The 27,575-nt window shown below is 48.5% G+C and overlaps 1 protein-coding gene across 1 annotated transcript in view; it reads right to left on the reverse strand.

Moving 5' to 3' along the window:
- The window catches only part of LOC138515897 (alcohol dehydrogenase 1-like), a 180,979-nt gene that overhangs the window by 17,858 nt on the left and 135,546 nt on the right, over nucleotides 1-27,575 (reverse strand). The window contains exon 8 of the mRNA XM_069630660.1: nucleotides 8,949-9,087. Coding sequence (XP_069486761.1) covers nucleotides 8,949-9,087 — 139 coding nt within the window. The remainder of the gene's footprint in view (nucleotides 1-8,948; nucleotides 9,088-27,575) is intronic.

Raw genomic sequence — 27,575 nt, forward strand, 5'->3', positions numbered from 1 at the left:
GCTGCTTGCCATGCAAGCATGGCAAGGGGCGCTCACAAAAGTAAACGCTGCCTGTCATGCGAACAGGCCAGGCAGCGTTTACTCACTTTGCACTGCAGAGTGCAAATGTGAAGGGCAAAAGGTGGCGTACACACTTGCACACTGCCTTTTGCACTTTACATTTGCACCCCGCACAAATGGCGATCATTTGGCGGTGGAGGTCCGCTTAGATTACAGTGTAAACTTAACAGCTCCCTGCCATCAAATTACGATTTCTTATAAAATGACCTACAATCAGTCTTCACATCACCCATGAATTAAAACACACCAATATCCTTGGAATCTCTCTGACTTAAACGTGGTACAATATATAACAGAACAGTAACAAGACTTTATATATTTAACACAATAGAAGGACTAATGCCAATGATGTGTTCCAAACCCAAACATCTAACACAACTAATACCACTTGGCGGCCTTTTAATACTGTCACCCAACCTGCGGAGTCCTACCTAAAACTACTTTTCGCCAGCCGGTTTCAGGACGGAGTTGTACTTTTAAAAAGTTCCTCTCTTGGTTATTGGCATGACGGTATCTTCCCTATCATAAGAAAAAACTTTCAAATGTGAGTAGTCCCCAACATTAGTTCAATGAGTTGATAAATTAATGAAGCTACCACAGTGGCCCTCTCGCGGGAACGTTGTTCTCTCCTATAACTTACTCATTATTCTCACACATTTTTTTTTAGAAAGGGTAAAATGTTCCCCTGTCAAAGTGCTTTCCATCGTATGCTTTTTTACTCCACCCATTTAGTTTGAGCTGTAAATAATTATTTTCTTGTGTATTAACACACTCAGATTCTTTAGTACGTTTGCTTGTGTCGCCTTCCTTTATTTGTGATAAACAACTTAAAAAAGTAATTGTGAATGAGTTTTAGCATTTTTTTTCTTTTTTACATTGTTTATTGGTGCCCTCTTGATGGCTCCTCCACTTTCTTTGCCTGACCAATCCAGCGTTGCTAATCAATAAACCAGTCTCAGACGCCTCCTACTCTTGAACATCCAACGTGACTCCAGCACAAACATCTTGTAGTGTGCAAACTGAACAGCTAGATTGCATCAATTCCTGCCGTTGAACCGCTAAGCTGAATCAATGTATTTGCAGCACGCTAAGCCTTACCCCAGACCTTACCGTGTATCAGGCATCATTCAATGTCTATTAATTTAGTCTTACTCTGACTTAGCGTTTCCTTGTTGTATTTCATTTCTGCATTGATATTATTGTTTAAGCAAACCAAGGAATTTGACACCAAGTTTAGGGCTGCCAAAGACAACTGCCCCAATATTGGGAAGTCCCCAAAGCTATCTAAAAGCTGTGAAGATGAAAGGGCACAGACATGGAATAGGAACCCTGGAAATCTGCTCCAGAAATAGCAAGGGGGAGTCCAGTATTGTACAGGAAAATCCTTTATGCCTTTCCTCCAAATGTACAAATAGCCCATTACTAGCAGGTTTACAAGAAAATGCTGAAAAAGTGCACATTTCCCAAGGAGATGCTTTTATTAATGTTGGAGACTGCAATATATTGGACATATTTGATGTCATAGGTATCTCCATACTAGTAGACGATTTCACAACCAGGGGGCGCAGAAGCTCGGCTGCCTGGCCCGGCATCTCCTTACTTCAGGCTGAATCAAACCTTCATAAATCAATATTTAAAGCAATTTTCCTCTGCCCGTTTCTCCGTTCCAGCGCTATTACCTTTAGGGCACCTCTATACCAAGTATCACCACGACTCCCCTTCCAGCTCTGTGACCATCTCTTCAGTGTCGGGCCTCTTCCCGCTCCTATCCCAGAGCGGGTGTTTTGGGCCTCTGCCAGCTGCTCCTGACTAGCTTCGCTGGACTGTCCACCAGTGCCTTCCTCTCGACTTCTGCCCCTCCGCGTCTGTGGAGGTGCTGCTGCCACTCCTTTTCCAACTTTTACTCCGGGTGCCTTGTGGAGCCTGGATGCCGTGTCTATCACCCCCTTGTTGCTGTGGGCTTGCCGGCATCGGACAGACCTTCTCCCGCTCTCGTCCTGGGCGGGGGCGCTGGGGCTCCGCCTACCGCTCTCAACTGCTTCGCCCGCTCTCTCTTCCTTCAACGTACTGCCCCACCTCCAACAGGGTCTTCCTCAAGTAACCAGCCCTTCTATGTTTGTTAGGGCACTGCGACCGTGCCTGCTCAGGCTCCCGCTTCTCAAGCCTCCGTAGAGGAGCACCCGAGTCCGCCGCACCTTCATTGCTACCACGCTCTGGTCTCCTATCATCATCCTGTCTCCGACCGTGCCCGCTCTGGCTCACGCTTCTCAAGTCCCCTGGAAAGAGATTGCCGCATACGCCATACCATAATTGACACCACGCACTGGTCTCCTGTCTTCAGCCTCACGGATGCTTTGCTGCTGTCTCCTCCCACCATCATTCTCTTAGTCGTGCTGCTACTGTCCATGGGCCGATTACCCCCATTGGGGCCCTCCTCCCTCACTGCTGCCTTCTACCACCTGGTCCCCCTCTGATCTGCAGTCTGCCTACTACCACTTGGACCCTTCCTGTCTGCTGGCCACCTAGGCTCTTTCTTCACTAGCTGCCTGATACCACCTGACCCCGTTTCATGGACCGCCTGCAACCACCGGGCCCCCCTGTCTGTTGACCCCTACCACCACCTGGACTCTATATTTCCCTCGGAACGCCAACTACCACCTGGACCCTTCTGGTGGTATCCATCTGCCACAACCTGGGCCATCCCTGTCTGCTGGCTCCCCACCACCACCTGGGCTTTCTACTCCTATGAACCACCTGCCACCTCCTGGCCCTTCTGAACTGCAGACCTCAGAATGCCAACTACCACCTGATGCCAACTACCACCTGGACCCTTCTGGTGGTATCCATCTGCTACAACCTGGGCCCTCCCTGTATGCTGGCTCCCCACCACCACCTCGGCTCTCTACTCCTACAAACCACCTGACACCTCCTGGCCCTTCTGAAATGCGGACCATCTGCTACCACCTGGGCCCCCTCTGATCTGTTGTCCATCTGCTGCCACCTGGGCCCTTCCTGTCTGTTGGCCCTCTGCCACCCCCTGGCTCTTTCTACCCATGGGCCGCCTGCTACCACTTGGCCCCCTGATCTGCTGACTGCCTGCGGCCCATATGATACCAGCTGGCTCTCCCTGTCTGCTGGCCCCTCCCACCACCTGGTCTCCTCACTCCCACTGGGCGTCAGCCACCTCCAGGACCCTTCGAACTGTGGACCGCCTGCTACCACCTCAGTCCCTCTTGAGTGCTGGCCTCCTGTCTCCTCCATAGCTCTCCATTTTCCCACCTGGGCCCCACTCTACTCCGGCCCCTGGCTTCTTCCTCCTGGGCCCTTCCAGTCTGCGGACCGCCTGCTTCCACCTCCCCTCACTCTCTCTTCTTTAAGGCATTCTTCATCACTCCATCACTCTCTTCATCTCTCTTCATTATACTTCACCACTGCACTCTCTTCCTCCCCTCCACTCTCTTATTTACCGCAATCTCTACCCTCTCTGTCATGCGCATTGGCAGATTTCCCTCTTCCTGTCCTCCTTGCTCTTCGCCATCTTCTCCCCATGTCCCCACCGCCCCTCCCTCTTCTCCTCTTCCTTCCACTAATCCTCATGTCCATTCCCTTGCTCAACCCCTTCCCCCGTTCACCCCCTTCACATCCTTCCCTCCCTCATCGTCCTAATCTCATCTACCTCCCTACCATCCAACCCTCCGATCTAATCAACATTGCTCTCTGGAATGCCAGATCCCTCTGCAATAAGACCGCAGCTGTTTTAGACATGTTCTTCCGACTCAACCTTCATTTCCTCTGCATAACCGAAACCAGGATCCCCCTTAACAACTCTACTGTTCCTGCCTCTATCACCACCCCTTCCTCTTCTTTCTCTCGTGTCTCTCGCTCATCTGGTTGTGGCGGTGGCATTGATCTCCTCTTCCACTCAAAATACCTTTCATCTACCTCCTCATTGTCTCTTCCTACCTTCCCTTCCTTTTAATACCTGTATAAATCCTTTACTTCCCCTCATCCTATCTCCTTTCTAATTATCTACAGACCTCCTGGCCCCCTCTCCTCCTTTTACGATGACCTTGACCACCTACTCTCTCTTCTCTCTTATCTCCCCCTGCCCCCTCACGTCTTTGGGGACTTCATCTTTCACCTTCCCACTCCCCCTCATCTCTTCTTTCCATCCTTGACTGCTATATCCTCTCTCCTCTCCCTTCTCCTCCTACCCACTCTTCTGGCTCCACTCTTGATCTCATCTTTAATTCTACCTACTCCCCCTCCCCTGTCTCCACTTTATCCAATTATCTCTCTGATCATGCTTTACTCTCCTTCTCCCTTACTCCCCCTCTCCTTCCATCCACTCCTTTACGCTCCTCCACATCCTTTTCTTGACGAGACCTCCGTAACTTTAGCCCTTCTCTCTTGCTTGACACTTGCCCTTCTACTCTTCCACCCGCTCTCTGACTTCTCTTCTCTCGGCTGATGTAGCTCTATCCTCTCTGTCCTCCTCTATCTCTTCCAGTCTCGATCAACTTTACCCCCTCTCTTCTTTCCGCCCTACCGCAAACCTTCCAAGCCCTGGCTTTCCCCTCACCTCCTGTCCATGCGTCGTCTCCTCCTTCGCTGGCTCAAATTACCCACTCTATCTAACCAAACCTCCTATTTCTCTTAACTATTTGACTCCTGCCTCAACCCGGCTAAACACTCCTACTATTCTAACCTCCTCCACTCCCAAGCCTCTCATACTCGCCATATCTTTTAAACAAACCTTTCTCGTCTTCTCTCCCCTCCCACTCCTGACCTCTCGGCCATGTCTCCCCTCTCTCCACCTGATTTCGCTGACTTCTTCTCTTCCAAAATTCTCTCTCGTTGTCAAAACATTAACTGCTCTCCTTCCTATTCCCCTCTCCACCCTCCTTCCACTCCCCTTCAGCTTGCATGTCTGAATTCTCTCCAATCACTCCTTCCGACCTTTCTCCCCCCTGACCAAATCGCATCCTACTGCTGCTCCTTCTGATCCCCTCCCCACCCTTCTTATTCCGAAGATTTACCCTTTTCTCATTCCCTACTTAACCTCCTTCTTCAATATCTGTCTCTGCTTTGCTACGTTTCCTTCTGCTTTCAAGCACGCCACTATCATCCCTGAAGAAACCTTCTGCTAATCCCCTTCTTGCATCCAACTTCTGTCGAATCTCATTCTTCCTTTTCTCTCTAAAATACTTGAACGCCTAGCCTATTCTCAGCTCTCAGCTTTTGTCACTAACCTTTATCTGCTTCCCCCCTCTCAATCTGGTTTCCTCCCTAAATACTCCTCTGAGACCGCTCTCACTTACGTTCTTAACTCCCTCCTCACTGCTCGCTACTCAAAGCAATCCTCAGTCCTCATCCTCCTCAACCTCTCTGCTGCCTTCGACACTGTCGATCACCCCTTACTTCTCAAAACTCTCTTCTCCACTGGTTTCAGGGGCTCTGTCCTCAACTGGCTCTCCTCTTACCTCTCTCACCACTCTTTTGCTGTCTCCTGGGGTGGTCGAACCTCCCCTACTCTCCCTCTGGACTACGGTGTTCCCCAAGGCTCTGTTCTCTGACCTTTCTTATTCTCTCTTTACACCTCACTTCTCGCCCCTATCATGTCTTCCTTCAGGATTTCTCACAATTTCTACGCCAATGACACCCAGCTTTTTCTTTTCTTCTCTTCCTTTACTCCTGACCTACACCTTAATCTCTCTTCCTGTTTTACCACCATTAAAAACTGGATTCCATCCCACTATCTCTCTCTCTCAATACTGATAAGACTGAAGTCTTATTCTTTCCCTCTAACACGCTTCCTCCTGCCGCTCCCCCTCCTTCTATTCATTTTCCCCCTTCTAATCTTCCAATCTCTCCCCAGGCTCGTAATCTAGGCATTCACTTTGACTCTTCCCTCTCCTTTACCCACCATATTTCTCTGACCTCTTGCGCATGTTGCTACCACCTTTTCAATATCCGTAAAGTCCACTCTTCTCTCATCTTCCATGCTACCAAACTTTTAATCTCCTCCCTTATCTTCTCTCATCTCTTCTATTGTTCTTCTCTCCTCTTCGGACTCCCTACTTCCCATCTCACCTGCCTCAAATCCCTCTACCACTCTGCTATCCGTACCCTCTGTCTTCTCTGTCCTCACGACTCCATCTCCAATTCACTCTCTTACCTCGGCTGGCTTCCCATCCACTCCCAACTTAAATTTCACTTCCTCTGTCTTGATTTGAATCTTAATTTTAGATCTCTTCATGACCTTGCCCCCCCATATCTCTCCTCTCTTCTTTCATTCTACACCCCTCCCGCTCCCTCCGATCTGCAGATCTCTTCCTACTTTCTGTTCCCCCGCCCCCATGTGCTTCTTCTCGCTTCCGCTCCTTTCAGCTCCTTGCCCCCTACACTGGAACTCCCCACCTCTTTCTATCCACTCCATCCCCACCTATTCCTTCTTCCGTACCTCCTTGAAATCACTCTTTCTCCATTCCCCACCCTGACCCTCTTATCCCCCTTTCACTTTTCTCTCTCTCCCCTTAAGTATCCCCTTCATACTTCTCTTTACCTGCCCCTTTCCCTCTTACGTCCTCCCCTCCTCTTGCTTCCTCACTCTATTCCCCATTCTTTCTCCCTCTTCCTCCCATTCCTCACCCCCTCCTTTCTTGCTTATCCTCATAGGCAAATTGTTCTACATATGGTTTTACTGGTTTGATTCATGTTTTGTAAATTGCTTCTACTGTTATTATTTTCTATGTATTCTTGTTGTTAAATTGTAAAGCGCTTTGGTGTAAAGCGCTATATAAACACAATAAATACAAATACAAATACGATGTGAAAAATCCAGGGAATTCGTACCTTCTCCCCATGGGAAGTCACCCACTTTGGGAATTGGGTGGTGAGCCCACTAAGCTTGGATCTCCCAAGGGGACTGGGCAAGCAGAAATCCCTAGAAGGGGATATAAGTTATCCTCCCTTGTCTTAAGATCCTAATATCATTATTGGCTATATGGGAATTAAGCTGTGTTACAAGTTGAATCTTCCTGTGCGAATGGCTGGTATGGTTTCTGACCTCTTCATTCAACATCAACGCCTGCGATGGGAGAACAGTGGGGGTCATTACGACCCTGGCGTTAAGGGTTTAACGGCGCCGTAAAAGGTGTCGGCGCTGTTAAACCCTTAACGCCTGATTACGAGGTCCCTTTGTGGGACCCGACCTTAACGGCTGGTTTTACCAGCCGTTAAAGTAGGGTGCCGCAAAGGGACCTCGGTGCTAATTACGGTACCGCAATTTGCGGTACAGTACTTAGCGCCTTCCCCAGTCCCATTGAGCCCTATGGGGCAAAAATGGGAATGGGGAAGGGCCATGGTGAAATGGGGAAATACCGCCCCGCCAACCATGGAATGGGGCGGTATTTGCCCATTCCACCATGGCGGACTCGTTACAACACCGGCACCAACCATGGTGCTAATACCGCCATGGTTTAGCGCCGGGGTTGTAATGAGGGCCAGTGAATATTCCCACTGAGTGGGAGATAAAGAGCCAATCCTTAGTAGACAGGGAGAAGAGAGAAACCTGCAAAGTTGGAAAAGTCCAGAACGTTCTCCCTGGAGGTGTGCCAGGATAGAGAGAGCCTATGCCAACACAATTGGTGTTGAGAAGGGTGCCTTTCGATGATCTTAGTTGAAAAGCTGTTGGAAATTGGGACCTATGAAGTAACGTTATTTGCCCAGGATAACACGTGTTGGAGGGGCCAGGATTGTGCCTATTCCAGTCTCCAATTTGGTCCTATGTTGGAACAACGCATTGTTTTGCTTGCGGGTTAAAACAACACATTAAAAAAAAAAAAAAGAAATTCTACCATAAGTCGCCCCTCGCCTACACCCAAGCACCCCTTTCAATACCCCTAACCCCATCCCAACATCTACCTGTTTATGGTACAAAAATGCAGTAAAAAAAGAATCGGTAAAAGAAATCGTTGTTTGTACCCACGACCAACGTGGTGAGTACCTGCAATTTCCACAGTAGGACACATCTCCATCCATCCCATCTTTAATATTAGGGTTTTTGCATTCTGGTCTTCTATGAGCCGACAGTTATTGGTGATTAATAAAGCCGATATGTGAAGGAGCAAATCAATGTTTAAATGAATGAATGAATGAATGAATGAATGAATGAATGAATGAATAAATAAATATATGTGAAAATGTAAAAAATCTTTACTGAGTCGATGGGGTGAAGAAGAAACACAAGAACAACTTGTAATCACTTAATTCACTGAGATATCCCTATTCAATATGCTACATACAAACGTTAATGGCTCGAAATGTACAGACATACATAAAAATGACCAGTTTGTACAGTTTTCACGCCTACAACATCAATCATCACACTTAAACAAACTGCAGACAAACAGATGGTGCACGCGCGCACACCCACACACACATACACACACGCACACACAGAAAAAGCAAACGTAGGAATACAGCTCCCCACACAATAATACTTCTGTAGATGCCATGGCACGTATTGTGGTTGATTTATTTCATGGCAGGAGTGTTTTTTTCCACTGTGCAATGAATCACTCCGGCAGCTTAAGTGTTGGGCCAGTAGGCCAGATTTACCAGGGTACCTATAGGTACCAAGGAGACGTCCAGGGGTAGCAGCTGGTACCTCCAGCCAGCCCCAAAGGCCGTCAATGGTTTTACGGGCAGGTTTCGCCAGGTCTCGTGCACACCTGTGGGCAGGCTGGGTATTCAGCGGCTCTGTGGTTATGTCAACCAGTATTTTAGAAGGCCACATTCTTGGAATACCACATAATATGTGCGCAATTGCAACATCTTGCTCCGCTCTGAAGGAACCCAATAAAGACAAAGATAGCATTGCTCACCTCTTTCCTGAGCGCAGCAGCTCAAATCCTTCATTGATGTTCTCAAAAGGCAGCGTGTGGGACACCAGGCCGTCCAGATCAAATTTCTTATCTAGGTAATCAGACACTATTCGTGGAACACAATCTTTGCTCTTCCAACCTTTGGTACAGAATACAATCAATACATATTGATTTAGTGGTCAAAGTCTACACACCAAGTGCACATTGCTATTTAACGACAGGATTTATGACTTAAGAATTAAAATTATTGAACGACAACCAAAGGTATGTTTTCAGGTACAAGAGGTGAAGTCATAAATAGTGCAGAAGAAGAAGTAAACAACTCTGATATTTTAAAGAAGAACTTAAAATCACTTTATTCAGAAACAAGGCCAGGTGGAACACAAATCCTAGAGAGCAGCTTTTGCCAATTGTTTATTGTGCAGATGTGAAAAAAGAAAAAGCTCCCTCGTGAGGAACCGCAGGACCCTGAAGTTGTGAGTTCTCTCTCTAAGTCTGTGAGGCTGATATGATATGATATGATATGGCGTTTGTAACGCGCCTATACACAAGTGTTTCAAGGCGCGACGAGGCAGGGGGGGGGAACAAGGGGAAGACAGACAACGATCCTACTAGGCCAGGTGTCGTTCAGATCGCGCAAGTGCAGGGGTCGGGGGAAGGGAAAAGTGCAAGGGGAAGGGGGGGGGGGGGAGTGCAGTACAAGGTAAGTAGCGTAAAAAATAATAAATAAGGCCAGCTGGTGGCAAGTGCAAAGTAGATGCAGAACAAGTGCTGGGAAGGGGGGGCTGTAAGGATACAGTGACAGTCCCGCAGTGCAGGGGGGTGCCAGGGAGGCAGTGCAAGTGGAGAGTGGCTGGGCCCTGATCCGAGGTCACTGAGAGTGGCCCAGTTGCAGATTCAGAGCAGATTCAGTGAAGAATTAAAGCTGTTCAGCAGGGGAGAGGGAGAGAGAAAGCAGAAGCAAAGAGGAAGGTTTTGAGGTGCTTCCGGAACCGGAGGTGGTTCTCCTCAAGTTTCAGGGAGGCAGGAAGGCTGTTCCAGAGGGAGGTCCCTGCTGCAGAGAGTGATCTACCCCCAGCTAGTTGCTTCGAGAAGCGGCTGACCCTAAGGGAGTTGGAGAAGGATGAGCGAAGGGCTCGGGAAGGAAGATATTTAGGAAGAGAGAGTTGAAGGTATTTTGGCCCCAGGCCCCAGAAGGCCTCGTGGACAATGCAGAGGGTTTTGATCTTAATCCTCGCAGCCACTGGGAGCCAGTGTAGAGATTTCAGTCCTGGAGAGATACGGTCCCTGGGCTTGAGGCCAAGGACAAGTCTCGCAGTTCTGTTCTGGATGAGTTGCAGAGGGCGGAGAGTGGAGGCAGGCAGATTAAGATAGAGGCTGTTACAGTAGTCCAGCTTTGAGAGAACCAGGGCTCGGGAGACAGTGAGCTTCTGGGGGAAGGAGAGGAAGGGAAGAATACCTCTGAGGAGGTGCAGCTGGTAGTGTGACCTCTTAGAGACGTCTGATATATGAGGAGAGAAGGAGAGTGTGGAGTCGAAGATGACCCCGAGGTTTTTTGCCCTGCAGGTAGGAGCAGGAAGGGGGCCAAGGGAGGCCGGCCAGAGAGCTGCAGGGAAGGAGGGAGTGGGTGTGCCGATAAGTAGAATCTCAGTCTTACTGGCATTAAGGCAAAGGTCATTGGCGGCACACCATTCCTGGATAGCAGACAGACAGTCAGAGATGAGGGAAGGAGAGGAGGAGGCCGAGGGTAGCCTGAAAATGAGCTGGGTATCGTCCGCATAGCACTGGAAGTTGGGGCAGAGAGCGGCGATGCGGAGGGCAAGGAGTGCCAGATACTGGTTGAAAAGCCAGGGAGAGAGGTTAGATCCCTGGGGAACACCACAGGAGGAGAAAAAGATGTCAGAGAGGAAGGACCCCAGTTGGACCTGGGAGGGTCGATTGGAAAGGAAAGAGGTCAGCCACGCCAGAGCCTGACCAGTGATACCCAGGTTATCACGGAGACGGTTGAGCAGGATGGCATGGTTGACAGTGTCAAAGGCAGAGGAGAGATCGAGTAGAATGAGAACACACGGAGTGTTGGAATCGAGGTTCGAGAGCAGGTCCTCACGGATGTTCAGGAGAGCAGTTTCCGTGCTTCTGCCAACTCTGAAGACAGATTGATGGTCATGAAGACTACCAACAGATTCAGCGTGGAGGTTAAGCTGGGAGATGGCCAGTTTCTCCAGGAGCTTGCCCAGGAAGGGAGTAATGGAGATTGGGCGATAGTTGGCCGGGCAGGAAGGGTCGGAAGAGGGTTTCTTGAGGAGGGGGTGCACAAGGGAGTGCTTGAGGGGGGAAGGGAAGACTCCAGAGGCGAAGGAGTGGTTGCAAAAATCAGCCAGGGCAGGAGCCAGGGAGTCGATGTGGTCCTTGATGGTTTTGGAAGAACAGGGGTGAACCTGTTTAGACGAGATTTTCATTGATCGGACTTGTCTGGAAACCTCATCAGCAGAAAAAAGTGGAAAGGCAGAGAAGGAGGGAGGAGGGGTGGCTGCAGAAGGGCAAGAGGAAGAGCCGGGAAGAGAGGGAGGGAGGTGAAAGGAGGAGAGCGAGGACAGGATGTCCTGAGTTTTTGAGATGAAGTGAGAGGCCAGTGCAGCGCAGAGGGCCTGGGAGGGGACAGGAGAGGTAGAGACTGCAGCAGGGTTGGCCAGCTCCTTGCAGATTTTAAAGAGTTCGGCCGAGTTGCTTGATGCCTCAGAGATGCGGGCTTGGATAAGGGCTCTCTTCTTGGTGAGAACGGAGAGCCGGTATTGCCTTTGGAGCAGGCGGCAGGCCAGTTTGTCAGAGGATGAACATGAAGCATGCCATTTCCTCTCTGCCACCCTGCACTTGCGTTTTAGGGTGACGAGATCCGAGTCATACCAGGAGTTACATTTGGCTTTGGGCTTCAGGCGGATTCTCATGACGGGGGCAAGGATATCAAGAGTATTAGATATAGCAGAGTGGAGCATGGAGAGGGCTGTGTCAGGGTGGGAGTCAGCCGAAGGGGAAGGCGGGCGCGAGAAGGTAGCAGCAAAAGCCTCAACTGACACGCGCTTCATGGGTCGGATGACCGAGAAGGTGGGTGGTAGTGAAGAGGGTGGCTTTGCCTGTGGGGTAGGGAGGGTGATGTGGGAGGATAGGAGAAAGTGATCACTCCAGGAGAGAGGAGTGGAGAGAGGGACGGAGAGGGGAAGGTCAGAAGAGATCAGAGCATCAAGAGTGTGCCCTGCAGAGTGAGTAGGCCCAGATGGGAGAATAGAGAGTGCGAGAGAGTCGCAGAGGTCACGAAAGAGACCAGTGGGGGGACAGGAGGCATCGAGGTGGATGTTGAAGTCACCAAGAAAGAGGAGTTGAGTGGTTGAGGACAGGAGTGAGGAGGAGAGGTCAGCCCACTCAGAGAGGAAGGAGGAAATTTGGCCAGGTGGCCGATAGATAGTAGCCACGGTAAGGGAATGGCTAGGAGAGAGAGAGAGTCGGCAGACAAGACATTCAAAAGAGGAGTAGGTCTGCGTAGGAGTGACGGTGGCAGGAATCCACTCAGGGAAGATAAGGGCAACACCACCCCCTGCACGGTTGGGCCTGGGCACGGAGAGGATCTTGTAACCGTCAGGTAGGAGTGTGTCAAAGCCGGTGGCAGAGCTGGCAGTGAACCATGTCTCAGTGAGACCGAGGACGTTGAGGTCCAGTTCCTCAACAAGGCGACAGATATCAGAGGAATGCTTGATGGCAGAGCGAGAATTAAGAGTGGCAATGTGGAGAAGGTTGCCATCCTTGAAGAATTTCCGGGGAGGGGTACAGATCAGAGGTACGCCCTGCGGAGGTGTTGGAGAAGGAGGTGAATAAGGAGCACGAGAGGGGGCAGGGAGGGAGGGTAGAGGCAAGGTAGCCGAGGACACAGGAGGGGGGACAGCAGGAGAGGAGAGGAAGTTGATGAGGCGTGGGAAGCGTCTATCAAAGAGGTGAAGGTTGGCCTGAGGGCCTTGAACCAAGACAGTCCCATTAGCGTAGACATTAATGATGACCTTAGAGGAGCGGAAAGGGGCCAAGAGGACATCCCAACAGGTGCCACCATTAATGGGAGAGGAGGAGAAAGGAGAGAGCACAGAGACCATATGAAGGGTCCATAGGTCAGGCGAAGGCACGAAAAAGAGAATGTCAGTGAGAGTTTCCTTGAAGCTGGCACTAGTGTAGGTGTCAGCGATAGGGAGGCCTGGGATGGAGACCAGGATGTCCTTTTTAAACTTTTTCCTACCCGATTTAGTGAGGAGAGCAGGATAGTCAATGGAGAAGCAGTTAGAGAAGATAGGCGAGATAGAGAGCACCATGGAGTAGGAGGGAGTGGGGGTAGGTGGGGGGGAAGACAGACGAAACGAGAGCACGCAGACTGGAAGTGAGCGGCAGGCAAGTTTACCACATTTCAGAGCAAACAGTAATGCGTATTAGGTACAGGGCCACCTAAGTTTGAGAATCCTGCGAGGGGAGAGAAGCAACCTAGTTTACCACATTTCAGAGAAACAGTAATGCGTATTAGGTACAGGGCCACCTAAGTTTGAAAGTCCTGCGAGGGGAGAGAAACAACCTAGTTTACCACATTTCAGAGAAACAGTAAATGCTTATTAGGTACAGGGCAACCAGGGCAACTCACCAATGAAGGGCTGCACTTCATTGGTGAGTTGACACCCAAGAGAACAGAGACTACCAAGAGACCGTACAACCTGTCCGGACTGTCAGCCATTATACAGGGGATCTCCTCAGCAGGGAGTGAAGAACAGGGGGTGGGGGGAATTAAGCTTATTGTTGGCCACATCCACGGATCCCAAAACACTTGTGGCGCAGACGTCTTTGTTTTGTATATAACAATCTTTATTGAAATGGGTGCAGCCTTCTTACGCAGTGCAAGAGCCTAAGATCTAGATGATGAGCAGGGAGATTGTCACAGCAATGCAAACATGTATAGCAGACCTATGGGTATCAGTGAGCTAAAGAAGGGGATAAGCGTATTGCCGAGATGACCCCTAGTAACAGGGCAGTGACGAGACAACACAGAACAATGAAGGTGTAGGGAGGTCACCTTGGAAGTCAAGTCTCTGCATTGTGAGAACAAAAAGGCATGGGGTACTGTGGCTCATGCATTGTGGAATAATGGTCTCAATTAGCAAAACAAACACAAAAAGGAGAAGCACTGTTAAGATTGCAGTGGAATTATATACCATTATATTCTTAACTCATATCTTTACTATACAGGGAACGTCAGACGGGCCCAGCCTGGAGGAAAGTGACCACTGCCTGGACCTACTGATCCCTCCTGAAACGTGGCCAGTAGTGGGGCAGTGTGAGAAGAAGGACAAGCTGGGCCGGTCTTGCACAACAAACACTTAGGTGAAGAGGACATACACGAAGAGTCATGCCATCAACCGAAGAGGGGTGCTGCATAACCAACACCAAGGAGATGGGGATGCAGCATGCCTGCAGCCAAGGCCTGGGGCAAGCAGCTATGGCACCCACCAACTCAAAGATGAGTGTTGCACAACTAACGCCAATTACTGTTGGACAGGATTGGGGGCATCCTACCTCTTGTGTAGAAAGACGCTGGTCCCGGGCTTTGCAAGCTCATTCTGGCCCAGCCACTCAACTCTGCTCCCAAGAGTCCAGCCCAAAAAACATTTGTATGCCCTGTTTGTCCATTGTGCATGCAGGGCAGGAAAAAGGACTGTGCTACCATTTTTGTGCTGTGACTCAGATTCCTGCAACAATAATGGAGGTGCCTGAAATTTTTATCAACTTTACCATTTATTCAATGCAGCAGAGAAGCAGATGTGCTGTTGAAGTTAGAGTGACTTCTCAAGGCAAAGCGAGGGTGGCAGAAAAGCTAAGATGACAGTCAACTAAGGTGATCAAGGATAAGGCAATGTCATTTCTACCCTGCTAACCTAGCTCTCTGCTCTTCCCCTCTCTTCCTCCTTTTTCTCACAGCTTGCTGAGTGGCCGCCTAGTGTACCTCACAGTGTCACAGGTCCCTGGCACCCCCGCCAGTCAGCCCTGCCCTCGCCTCACCCTCACTGCACTTGAGAAATGACCAAAGAGAGTGGCTCTCTCAGCACTTACCGACTGGGTGCACTTTGAACTTCCCCTCCCTGTAACTGTCTGTGCAGTTGCACGATCCGAAAGCACGGTGGTCAGAGCATAAGTCTAATGTGAGATGTAACCACTTGAAATCACCAGTAGTGAGACACTTTCAAGAACATCATCATACGATTGCACAAATTACATTTTTGGTACTGGAAGTGGTTAAAAGACCAGGGGGGGGAGAGGGTAATATTAACTCCCACCTCCTACACAGAGAGATGTTTTGGATATATCTTCTCGATACTGTGCAACTGAGGGGCCTCAACGAGGAGTTTTGCCTAAATTGCTTTGTATAGTTGTCTAGAACTTGATTGATGTACATACCTGTATTAGTGCATATTGTTAAGGCATGCATGCTGATCTAGGCTATCAAATGGTATAGTGAAACATATGGCTAGTGACTTTACAATATCTTCCCTCAGTGCATGACCCTTACGGACCCGTCATGCAGATTATAGTAACACAGCATTATTTCTGATTTGTTGATATGTTGAATCAATGTACCTTTCTGTCAACACTGTCGGGGCCCTCTATGTCAATTTCTAAATCTGACCCCGACTCCACCTCCTCACCTGAAGGTTCGGGCTGGCGTGCTTTCGTCTTCCTTCCTTCCCGAAAGGCGGATCCTTTTTTGTGTAAATATGGCCAACCGCGAAACGACGCCACCATGGTTCCCGGAAAAACCCCGGTAACCAGGAACGCTGGTCCGCAGCCGCCTAGGGGGAAAAAGCCTCCGAGGCAAAAAAACCCAACTCGGTGTAACCGGATAGGCTACTCCTCCTTCCTCGATGCAGGTGAGTAGACAGAAGGTGATACCACCCGGTAGTATGCAGATAAGTCTTGTGGCGACTTCCAAGAGAAGAGCCGGGACAGACGAGAGGTCGGGAAGGCGTTCCGGCGAAGGCAAGGAAGAGAGAGGGGGAATGACCCAAGAGGAAGCCGGCAGGAGGGAAAGGGAGAGACCAGCGAGGAAACAGAAAAAAGTACCTGGGAAGGAGCGCCAAGGAGGGGCGAAGGAAAGCGGGGCTCAGCGGAGCCAAGAGAAGTGACAAGGAGCATCGGCAACAAAGCGGAGGTAAGCGCAGTTGCAACGTGATCCCTGTCGGCTGCACAGAGCAGAAAAGTCTGGCGGTGGGCATCTTGGGATGGAAGACTAGACCGCAGGGCACGTTACGCCGAACGTGATGGAACTACTCTATGGCGGCCCCGTCTCCACCGATCCCATAGGCGCACATAGAAGGGGCGCATGACAGTATGCCCCCCTCCGGTGCAAGAAAACCCGGGTTTACCTGGGTGAGTCCGGTAGAACCTCCTTATCAGCCGCGAAGCAAAAACATTCGTACTGGGTTCCCAGGAATCCTCTGAAGAAGGGTACCCTTTCCAGGACACTAGGAATTTCAATCTCCCCTTGCGATAGCGAGAATCCCTTATTGCCGCCACCTCATATTCTTCATCTTCAGTAGATGCTCTGTTCTTTGAGTTTGGCTTGACTGGGAAGGAGGGTAAATTCTCTAAGGCTGGGTACAATAAAGAAGAGTGGAACACAGAACTCTTGGGTAGCCAAAGTCGATAAGTCACCGGGTTAATCTGAGACAACACAGTGTAAGGACCAATATACCATGGAGATAATTTAGAAGGATAGATCCAACTTGGTAGGAACTTGGTAGACAACCAGACTCTTGAGCCTGGACCTATACCCTGGATTTGGCAGCGCTACCGATCGGCCCTCTTCTTATATCCTGCTCGGGCCTCGTCCAGGGCTAGTCTGGCCATTCTCTGTGCTTGCAATATCTTCTGTAAACGATCCTCAATGGATGAACAGACCGAGAGGGTAGAAGACGTGGGTATGATATTCTTGGGATGTTGGCCAAAGGTGCAAAAAAAAGGACTAAGGCCAGTGGCAGAATGCCTAGATTTATTGTAAGCAAACTCTGACGTGGGTAATAGATCAAACCAATCATCCTGGGACTGGTTTACATAGCACCAAAGGTATTGCTCTAAAGTTCCATTTAGCCTCTCCGTATGTCCGTTTGTCTGTGGGTGGAATCCAGAAGATAATGGTCGTTCTATGCCCAATCTGAGGCATAGAGCTTTCCAAAATTTGGACGTGAATTGACTTCCTCTGTCTGATATGATTTTCGTGGGTAGACCATGGATACGGAAGATGTCCCGGATGAAGGTTTCTGATGCCGAAGGTAACCCTGGGAACGGGGAGAAATGAGCCATCTTAGTGAGAGAATCAATAGTTACCATGATGCAGGTATGACCTCTCGAAGGTGGAAGATCACCAATAAAATCTGTAGATATCTGCTCCCATGGGACCTTTGGTAAAGGAATCTGTTCCAGGAGTCCTAAAGGTCTTTGGTAATGATGTTTATTGCGGGAACATTGTAGACATGCTTTAACGTACTTCTCTACGTCTAAAGATAACCCTGGCCAGTAAAAAGATCTTCTGATAAGGTCTTCAGTGTTCTTGGCACCTCGATGACCAGCCGTTATATGGTCATGACACCAAGATAGAACCTTGAGACGTAATTCTGTAGAAGGAACATACAGTTTCTTGTTTACAAAAATAAGACCTTCTCTTAAGTTAACTTGGTCCCCAGTCCAGGTGGATCTTGGGAGAGGTGAGAGGGCAGTAGCATTCTTGACTTGGGAGAGAAAAGTAGTGGTGGTAGCGATAAATGCCTTCTCAGGACAAATCCTTTCTTTGTAGTGGGAGTTCACATCTTTAACTGTTTCCCGACGGGAAAGAGCATCAGCCAGCACATTCTGGCTACCAGGAAGGTAGGTTATTTCAAAGTCGTACTGAGAGAAGAAGTGGGCCCATCTGGCTTGTCTAGAATTAGTGCATTCCATCTTCCGCAAGGAACTGAGATTACGATGATCTGTTCGGATGATAAAGGGGAAGGTCCCGTCTTGGAGGAGATGTCTCCATTCTTCACATGCTTCTTTTATAGCTAGGAGTTCCTTCTCGATTACCGAATAATTCCTTTGGCTGGACGAAAGGGTTTTTGAGAGATAAGCTACCGGGTATTCCAGGCCCTTGTTTTCTTGAAGGAGGACGGCCCCTATAGCACTTGCAGATGCGTCGGCTTTGACAATGAACCTCTTAGATTGATCCGGTTGTTTTAATATGGGTGCTGAGCTGAATCTTTCTTTGAGGGAACCAAAGGCTTGTTCTGCTTCGGCAGACCATTTGAACGGCAGATTCTCCTTCTTCAGAAGAGAAGTGATTGGAACCACAATGTCTGAGAAGTTCCGGATAAACTTCCGATAAAAGTTTGCGAATCCCAAGAATCTTTGTACCTCTTTGACCGAGGTAGGAGAATGCCAATCTAGGATTGCAGAAACCTTTCTGGGATCCATCTTGATGCCCTCTTGAGAAAGGATAAATCCCAGGTAGGGTACTGAGGTAGCCTGGAACACACATTTACTGGGTTTGACCAACAGATGATTGTCCCGTAGACGACTAAAGACCTCGTGCAAATGAGTTGAGTGTTCCTGGAGGGTCCTTGAAAATAATAATATATCATCCAGATATATGATTACTGAGTGAAATAGCAAGTCAGAGAAAATCCGGTCCATAAATCTCTGAAAAACCGCGGGGGTATTTACCAATCCAAAGGGCATCACCTTTTATTCAAAGAGACCGTATGGTGTTCTAAACGCAGTCTTCCATTCATCCCCTGCGCGAATGCGCAATAGATGGTATGCATTGCGGAGATCTAGTTTGGTAAAGATGACCGCCCCCTTAACTGCTTTGAGAATATCGGAAATGAGGGGCATGGGATATCTATCCCGGATGGTAACCTTGTTAAGCCCTCGATAGTCTATACAAGGTCTGAGTTCGGTTGAATCTTTCTTTGCAATAAAAAACAAAGAAGCCCCTGCAGGGGATTTGGAGGGTTGAATGAGACCATTCTTAAGATTGGCATCTAGGTATTGGCGCAGAACAGACCTCTCTTTAAGGGACAAGGAGAACATTCTGCTAAATGGTACCAGTGCATCTGGGACAAGGTCGATGGAACAATCTTCAGGACGATGAGGGGGTAATTCATGTTCTTCTTTTTCCAAAAAGATTGAAGTGTAGTCAATAAACTGAGGAGGGATGGAATCGATGGTCTTTGTTGATGACTCAGGTGACTGCAATACTGCAGTTTGAAACTTCCGGGATGACAGGCAGTTCTGAGTGCAGAAGGGGGAACAGAAGCTAAGAGAGTTGGAAGTCCAATCAATGGTAGGGTTATGTCGACGCAGCCATGCAATACCCAAAATTATGGGAAAGTGGGCTGCTCTGATAATATCATAGGACATGTCTTCTCGATGGTGTTGGATGGTGACCTGAAGGATTTCGGTGGAATGGGTGATGGGCCCCGAGGAGAGGGGAGTACCATCAACTCCTTCGACCTTAAGATCTTCCTTATTCTGAATCCTCTGGATACCCATCTTGTGAGCCCATATGGTATCCATGAAGTTGCCTGCTGTGCCACAATCAATTAAGGCCAAAGTATCGATCTCCTTGTCTCTCCAGGACAGGTGAAGGGATACCACCATTAGTCGAACATCATCTTCTTGGCGAGCAGGAGTAACTGAAAGAGTGACATAAGGAACTCTTGTAACCCCTCAAACCGTGGTCCTTCCTAGGTTCGAGGTCTGGTGTTTCCCGAATGCCTAGGTGGAACTTCGGGACAGTTGCGGAGTAGGTGGGCTGCAGAGCCACAATACATACACAGTCCTGAGTCCCGGCGTCTCTTCCTTTCTTCAGGAGTTAAAGGATTTTGCATGGTACCTATCTGCATGGGTTCCTCTTTGGAATCTCCCAAAGGCAGTACCAAGCTGGGAGTAGAATTAGAAGAAAATGGATTCCCTTTTCCTCTTTTCCTTTCCATCTTGCGTTCATTAAGGTGATGCTCTATCTGTAGAGAAACAGACATCAATTCTGCGAAGGAGGCATGGCGAGGAATACGGGCGAGTTCGTCCTTGATTTCTTCTTTCAATCCTCTGCGGAATGTTGTAAACTGGGCCGGTTCTTGCCAGTTAGCCTCTGCCGCTAATCGTTTAAATTTGGTGATATAAGAGTAAAGATCCATCTGTCCCTGATGAACTTCAAGGAGTTCTTCCCCAGCTAGATATCTGATCTCAGGTCTTTCAAAGCCTTGCTTAAATCTTTCTAGGAACATCTTCCAATCTCGTAGTACTGGGTCATCTGTAGTAACCAAGGGATTTGCCCATGCCAGGGCATTTCCAGTTAAATTGGAAATCACAAACCCCACCTTACTTAGATACGTAGAAAAGGTGGAAGGTCTAAAGGTAAACTGTACATTGCAGGCCTCTAAGAACTCCTTCAGATGTTTAGCAGATCCATCAAACCTTCCTGAAGAAAGTGGCATAGGAGGGAGGTCAGTGCTGCGAGGTTCCCGATCCGCCACCATCTGCCTAAGAACTGTATTTTCAGCCTTGATATGCTGCATTTCCTGATTCAAGTTCCTTACTTCAAGGTTGAGTGACTGCACTGCTGCCACAAGTTCTTGAACTTGTTCCGCCGTAGCCATGGTAGAATTCGATGGGCGTTGCAATCTGTCAACACTGTCGGGGCCCTCTATGTCAATTTCTAAATCTGACCCCAACTCCACCTCCTCACTTGAAGGTTCGGGCTGGCGTGCTTTCGTCTTCCTTCTTTCCCGAAAGGCGGATCCTTTTTTGTGTAAATACGGCCGACCGCGGAACAACGCCACCTTGGTTCCCGGAAAAACCCCGGTAACCAGGAACGCTGGTCCGCAGCCGCCTAAGGGGAAAAAGCTTCCGAGGCAAAACACCCCAACTCGGTGTAACCGGATAGGCGACTCCTCCTTCCTCGATGCAGTTGAGTAGACAGAAGGTGATACCACCCGGTAGGATGCAAATAAGTCTTGTGGCGACTTCCAAGAGAAGAGCCGGGACAGACGAGAGTTCGGGAAGGAGTTCCGGCGAAGGCAAGGAAGAGAGAGGGGGAATGACCCAAGAGGAAGCCAGCAGGAGGGAAAGGGAGAGACCAGCGAGGAAACAGAAAAAAGTACTTGGGAAGGAGTGCCAAGGAGGGGCGAAGGAAAGCAGGGCTCAGCGGAGCCAAGAGAAGTGACAAGGAGCGTCGGCAACAAAGCGGAGATAAGCGCAGTTGCAACGCGATCCCTGTCGGCGCACAGAGCAGAAAAGGCTGGCGGTGGCCATCTTGGGATGGAACACTAGACCGCAGGGCACGTTACGCCGAACGTGATGGGACTACTCTATGGCGGCCCCGTCTCCACCGATCCCATAGGCACACATAGAAGGGGCGCATGACACTTTCTGGCTAATTTATGACTTGTGGTTTTGGTGTGGTTGTTGTTTTTTCATCTTCCACATAGCATCTATGGCTTAATTGTAACATAGGTTTTTAAAATGTCTCTATTTATTTTTGTACTCTCCTTTCACCCTGTTCGATTGATGCCATGTTTTTAGTAAAAAAACGGTATAACTTTGATTTTCCTCACGATGAGTAGAACTCTACTGATGATTACTCCTGAAAGCCGCTGCCCTCTAGGCAACATTTGTTGTCTGTTCTATCCTTAGGAATGTTTTTGTGAAAATATGCATTTCTACCCCCCATTGGGTGTTAGTATGTCTCCTAAGAGCCAATTAGGTGTTGACCTCTTTTGGATTTATTATCATTGTTCATTGTTTCATGTTTTATTTCCTATTTTAGTTAATCTTACTTTACCGAGGTAGCTATTGTTGCTAGTTTTACCTTTCTTTCTATATTTAGATTGTTGTTCCATTCAAGAGTCTAAAAGAATTCAATGTATGGTTACGAAATGTAAATGACATGCGAAATAACTAATTTCCATACTGGAGCAACAGCTCAATTTGTGCCTACATGACCATGTAAGATGAGCCACAATATCCACTAAAGCTGATTGAGACTGTAGACATCCAAAACTTGCACCCACATGAAATCAATGTAAGAACTACAACTTCGACACCGCATTGCTACAACATAATAAACACTCCATGAACTTGGACAGGTAAGCACCAGTTAATCAGTTTCAGATATGGAGGCAGACTAGCATACCTAGAATCGTACCCCTACAGTCCATTGGAACATAGTATGTACAGCATCATCCATGCACAGCCATGAATAGAGCACATCCTAAGTGCAAAGTGGACCAACTCTACCAACTCTCATGTATGGACCAATGACGGTCAATACATGAGAGTTGAGTCTGGAATGATGGGTGGTTGGAGGCAATGAAATGTAAATAAGTGGAATGCACCCCAACATACAAATTCAACCAATTAAAATCAATGACCTTAGAGGGACCAACATTGGCTGGCCTTGTACATTACCATTGTCAGTGCAGCTATGTCTACATGTTCATGGACCAAGTGCTCCTATGCACTACGCTGGTCATGCATAAGGTGAGGCTTTGTCAGTCTGTATACACACACCTATTTTGCCTTTTATGCTGTCTGCATGCCTGAAGTAGCCCCCCGTACCATGAGGTGAGGCCTGTCCAAGTACGCTTCTACCACCCACCATTACCTTGAAATGCATACGTGTGCTCTCATACCTTATGAACTGTACTAAGCACTGACTGTAACTAGCGCCTAGAGGCCCCAGGGCTTTGTGTGCTGAAATAAATGCAAACATAAATTTTAAAAAATGCAATGCACTGTAATAGGACATGTTAAATGTGCCTTATTAATGTCGTGGTGCTATCAGTGCACCAGGCCACCTGTGCAGATTGGCCTTATTTCCTCCCCAAGGAAATGCATGTCCACATAATAGATAAAAGATGCTGGGAAACAGTGAAAGGGAATGACAAAGATGGAATCGGTGCAAAGGAGAAGAAGGGATGGAAAGATGCTGCCTGGGTACAAAGGTCTGCCAGGGTCTAGGAGCATGTCAGTCCTGTTTGGGGGCTCGCTTGTCTAAGAAACAGACCATATGGTGTGACGTTAGGTGTTTGGGATGCATAGCAAATGTAGTGAAGGCATTTATGGAATAAGGACATCCATATACCAGATTGGGTTTTGATGCTTGAAGGGGTCTATTCACATACAACATGTGTTGCCATTGCACTAATCACAATTCCACTGCAGATATACCCAGCTACCTTGGCTCATGACTACCATTCCAAACCTGGCAACAGTGCATGATGCAGGATACAAAAATACCCACTCCCAGACCAAGGCCTTCATAGAACTTGCATTAGGACTGCTGGAGACAAGATTCTGGGGCATGGACTTGACTAGAGTGTATAGCCCTGAGAACGTGGATAAGATTGTCATGGTGCGTTGTCTGTTGTACAGTATGTGCATTAGGAGGAATGTGCTCATGCCTGCAGGGACTAAAATTGCAAATACCGACTCATATTGTTATGACGCTGATGGTGGTGGCCAAATGGAACCAGTTGGGAACCATGCAAATGGAAGGGACAGATGCATAGGTCGACTGAACTCATTGAAAACTATTTTTGAACACTTACTTGTCCACCAATCACCCACTACGTACCGTTGTCATGAAATATTATGCAACAGCAATGCAATCACTGAAATCCATGTCTTGCTACCAATGTGCTTTAACACTCATGCCCTCCCACCACCCTCCTCCCTAACACCCATGCCCTGCCACCACCTTCCTCCCCAACAGCCGTGCCCTACCACCACCCTCAGCTCCCTTTTAGAGTTCATGGATACATCAGTCGCTACTTCTGGATGGGCTTGGCCCTTTCCCGTATGACAGGTGGTGTGCTCTGGGAAGTGTTGTGCCATGATCTGGGTTTGCTTCCCACCGACCCCTCTGTTGGCGGTGCAGAGATGAAGCTTTCATTGGACCCACCACAACAGAGTTAACGTCATAGCATTAAGTAACGTCTCTTCCTGCAGACATGGCCTCACTTGCCTCCCCAGTCCACTGACTGGGCACACTGATCAGTACAGTGCCCTCTGATATCCACCTGCACTGGTTGTCCAATGCATATTCCATTCTGCATGAGGCCCCCTAAACCACATCCCGCATGGCTTGTTAGTGTAAAAGTTGTTCCTCTGCAAGTCGCTGGATCCTTTCCTGCCTGTGTTCTATTTGAGTGAGCCTGTCCTATAAGGAGTCCAGGGTCTGCATGTTCAATTGGGAATGGCGACCTTGATTGCCCACCCTCCCTGCACCTCGTGACCATTCATCTGCTGTGTCATCATCTTTGTGAGGACTGTCTGATGCCTGATGGCCTTGCCACAGCAGGCTCCAAGCAGTGTGTAAGCGGGGGAGACTTGTGTGGAGAGGCTGGAGAGGAGGAAGGGGAGATGATACATACTGGTCATCATCAACACTAGCCAAGACAGGAGTGCATGGGCACATGCTGGGAAATGGAGGTTACAAGCTGGGAGACATGGTGGTGGAGCCCATGGTTGTGGCCGTTCCTTGGAGGTTCAAAGATACAGCAGTGGTTGAGGGTACTGGTAACAATGGTTCAGTGGGAGCAATTGTGTCTCCTTAGCAACCTGAACAGCTGGATTCTCAGATGCAGTGGTGTTCTGGCCACTACAGCAGATGGAAATGTGGGTTCCATGATGGTGGTAGGTCTCAGTGGAGACAGATAGTCTGGACACGGTACCGGTATTGGTGCTAGTCATGGCGCTAACAGCGCCATGACTAGCACCAATCTCGGAATGAGGCCCATTGTATTTGGCTCCTTTTAACTTGGCTGGGTATAGACAATAGTTGATTTTGATTAGATTGTGTTTTTAAATATGACCACTTCTCAGTTTCCCTTTCCTAAAATGTCACCTTTTCCGGTCGGCAATTCCATGCAATTTTGGGCGCTGTTACTGTTTTGCAATTCCTCTACTTCTTTTGACGGAAACAATATTCTGCTGATAACCTAGGGATTAATGTATGGCAGTGGCTTTTTGGCGCCATTTCGTGCTAACTCATCCGTGGACTCTTAATGTGGTGCTAATTCTACAAGGTGGGATGGTGGTACCAGAAATTATGTGTCCTTGGTTTCTGGGGTGGAGGGCTTTGCCACAGGGATGGGCTTTTTTCACTTGCGGTTCACCCGAACGGAGTCCTGCTTCTGTGTTGTTGGTTGGGATAGTGGTGGTGGATGGTATGGTGGCTGGCATAGTGGTTGGTGAAGCTGAGGTGCTTGATGTGCTGCCCCCAGTATCCTCTCCATGATTCTGGTTGGTGCCTGTTGGGAGCGATTTGACATGCTGTCACTTGCACTATTGACATAGCCATCATCTGTATTGGAGGCTGCCTTCCTCTCATGTAGTGACGTCTGTGCACATGTGATAAGGCCATCTTGGGCAGTCTATCTGTGCCTCACTGTTGTCATGTTGTCTTTGGCAATGTTGTGCCCAAGTATGTTTGGGTACTTAATCAACTTGCTTGTAAGCAGCCATACAGAAATTGCCACTGTGTGATTCATTTACTTTCAACTATTGGGGTTATGCGTGCCGTTCTGGCCACTGTGGCGGGTCATGTGGTGTGATCACCAGATAGATGTGCTGGTACTCATGTTGTAGTGTCCCAAGATGTATGTTTTTTAGGAATACACTGAACCTTGACCAAGTGATGTTGCGGCAAGTATGGACATGTAGTCATGACTTTGATACTCCACAAGGATGCTGGCCACATGTCATATTGTGGTCTTACATCCTGTCTTTGCATAAGGGCTTCTTGGATCAGTAGTGGTTTGGTGTTCTTAGTAATGGTAAGAGATGGTACCAAGTGCACATAAGATTGCATAGCAGCAGACCTCAATGTCATTTCATCTACTTTGGGACATCCCAGCTTCCCTTAATCTCTCTGCATCTCAGCTAGATTGGGCCCTCATGACTGGTCCCAAGGTATTGACAATGGACTCTCACCATGGGCATAGCAACCTCATGCCAAGCAGGATGTATATGGTTGTGTGGAATTAGGTATGCTTGACATTGCACTTAGCCTAGGGTGTTTAAATGTTCTCACTGGGCCCAGCATAGCTGCCTGCTCCAACCTCTGCTGCTCCAATTCCTTCTGTGCCAGCCATGTCGAGGATGCTGCTGACCTTTTCCTCCCATGGCTGCAGGGTGAAAGGCTCCACCGTGCCTCCTCCCATGGCAGCAGTCTCCCTTTGATGTTGGGTAACAAGAGAGTGCACTCTGGCTTTAAGATCATTCCATGGTTTTTGTCCTCTGAATGGCAGGGCACTGTCTCCACTGCCACCACCCTGTACCTTATTTCCACCCAGATGTTGGCCTTCCTTTGATGGGTGGTTTTGCGATACTGCAACAGAGTTCCTCTGCATGCCCTACCACCTCATCTGACAGTATCATGAGCTCCACCTCTGTACCTTTAGGCTTGCACAGCCTCAATTCAGGTATTTTGGGTCTGCCTTTGTGCGCAGACAATGGGGGTCATTATGACCCGGGCGCAAAGGGATACTGGGCACTGGTAATGACACTGGTGCAGGTAATCCCTTTGTGCCCTATTCCGAGGTCCCTTTGCGGGTCCTTCCTTAACGCCTGGTTTTAGCAGGTGTTAAGGACGGGACCCGCAAAGGGGCTTCAGAGCTAATAAGGGTACCGTAATTTACGCTACCGTTATTAGCACCCTCCCCATTCCCATTGAGCTGTATGGGGGCTCAAATGGGAATGGGGATTGACATTTTCAATGGGGACTTAACGGTCCCGTAAAGGTCGGACTAGACCGGTAAGTCCCCATTGAACCAGGGCAGACACAGTACCGGTAAAGGTGCTAGTCATGGCGCTAATAGCGCCATGACTAGCACCAACCTCGGAATGAGGCCCATTGTATTTGGCTCCTTTTAACTTGGTTGGGTATAGACAATAGTTGATTTTGATTAGATTGTGTTTTTAAATATGACCACTTCTCAGTTTCCCTTTCCTACAATGTCACCTTTTCTGGTCGGCAATTCAATGCAATTTTGGGTGCTGTTATTGTTTTGCAATTCTTCTACTTCTTTTGACGGAAACAATATTCTGCTGATAACCTAGGGATTAATGTATGGCAGTGGCTTTTTGGCGCCATTTTGTGCTAACTCATCCGTGGACTCTTAATGTGGTGCTAATTCTACAAGGCAGGATGGTGGTACCAGAAATTATGTGTCGCGGAATTACCACCAGATTTACTCTATAACTCGTAATGATGCCAAAGTATTATGTAGTTAATTTTGGTAATCTAAACATGATAATTTCCCACACCATGTCTCCATCTGCTCATGTAGCTAAACAGTCAACAAGTATGTAATTGTCATGTTGCGGCAATGGATTGTGTGGAGACATTGGCGGCTAGTGTCAGGGATTGTTCCAACACATTTGGAACGTGAAAACTAGCAGTCTAGTTGTTTTTCAAGATGGTTACCTCCCGTTTATTGCAGTCCCCCAACAGCGTCTCCCTGCATTGGAACCCTTCCCTCTGGACTATGGTGAGATGCCAGGTCTTGCTCTGTT

Source organism: Ambystoma mexicanum, chromosome 6q (assembly GCF_040938575.1).
Source record: "Ambystoma mexicanum isolate Mex_15411 chromosome 6q, UKY_AmexF1_1, whole genome shotgun sequence".
NCBI lineage: Eukaryota > Metazoa > Chordata > Amphibia > Caudata > Ambystomatidae > Ambystoma > Ambystoma mexicanum.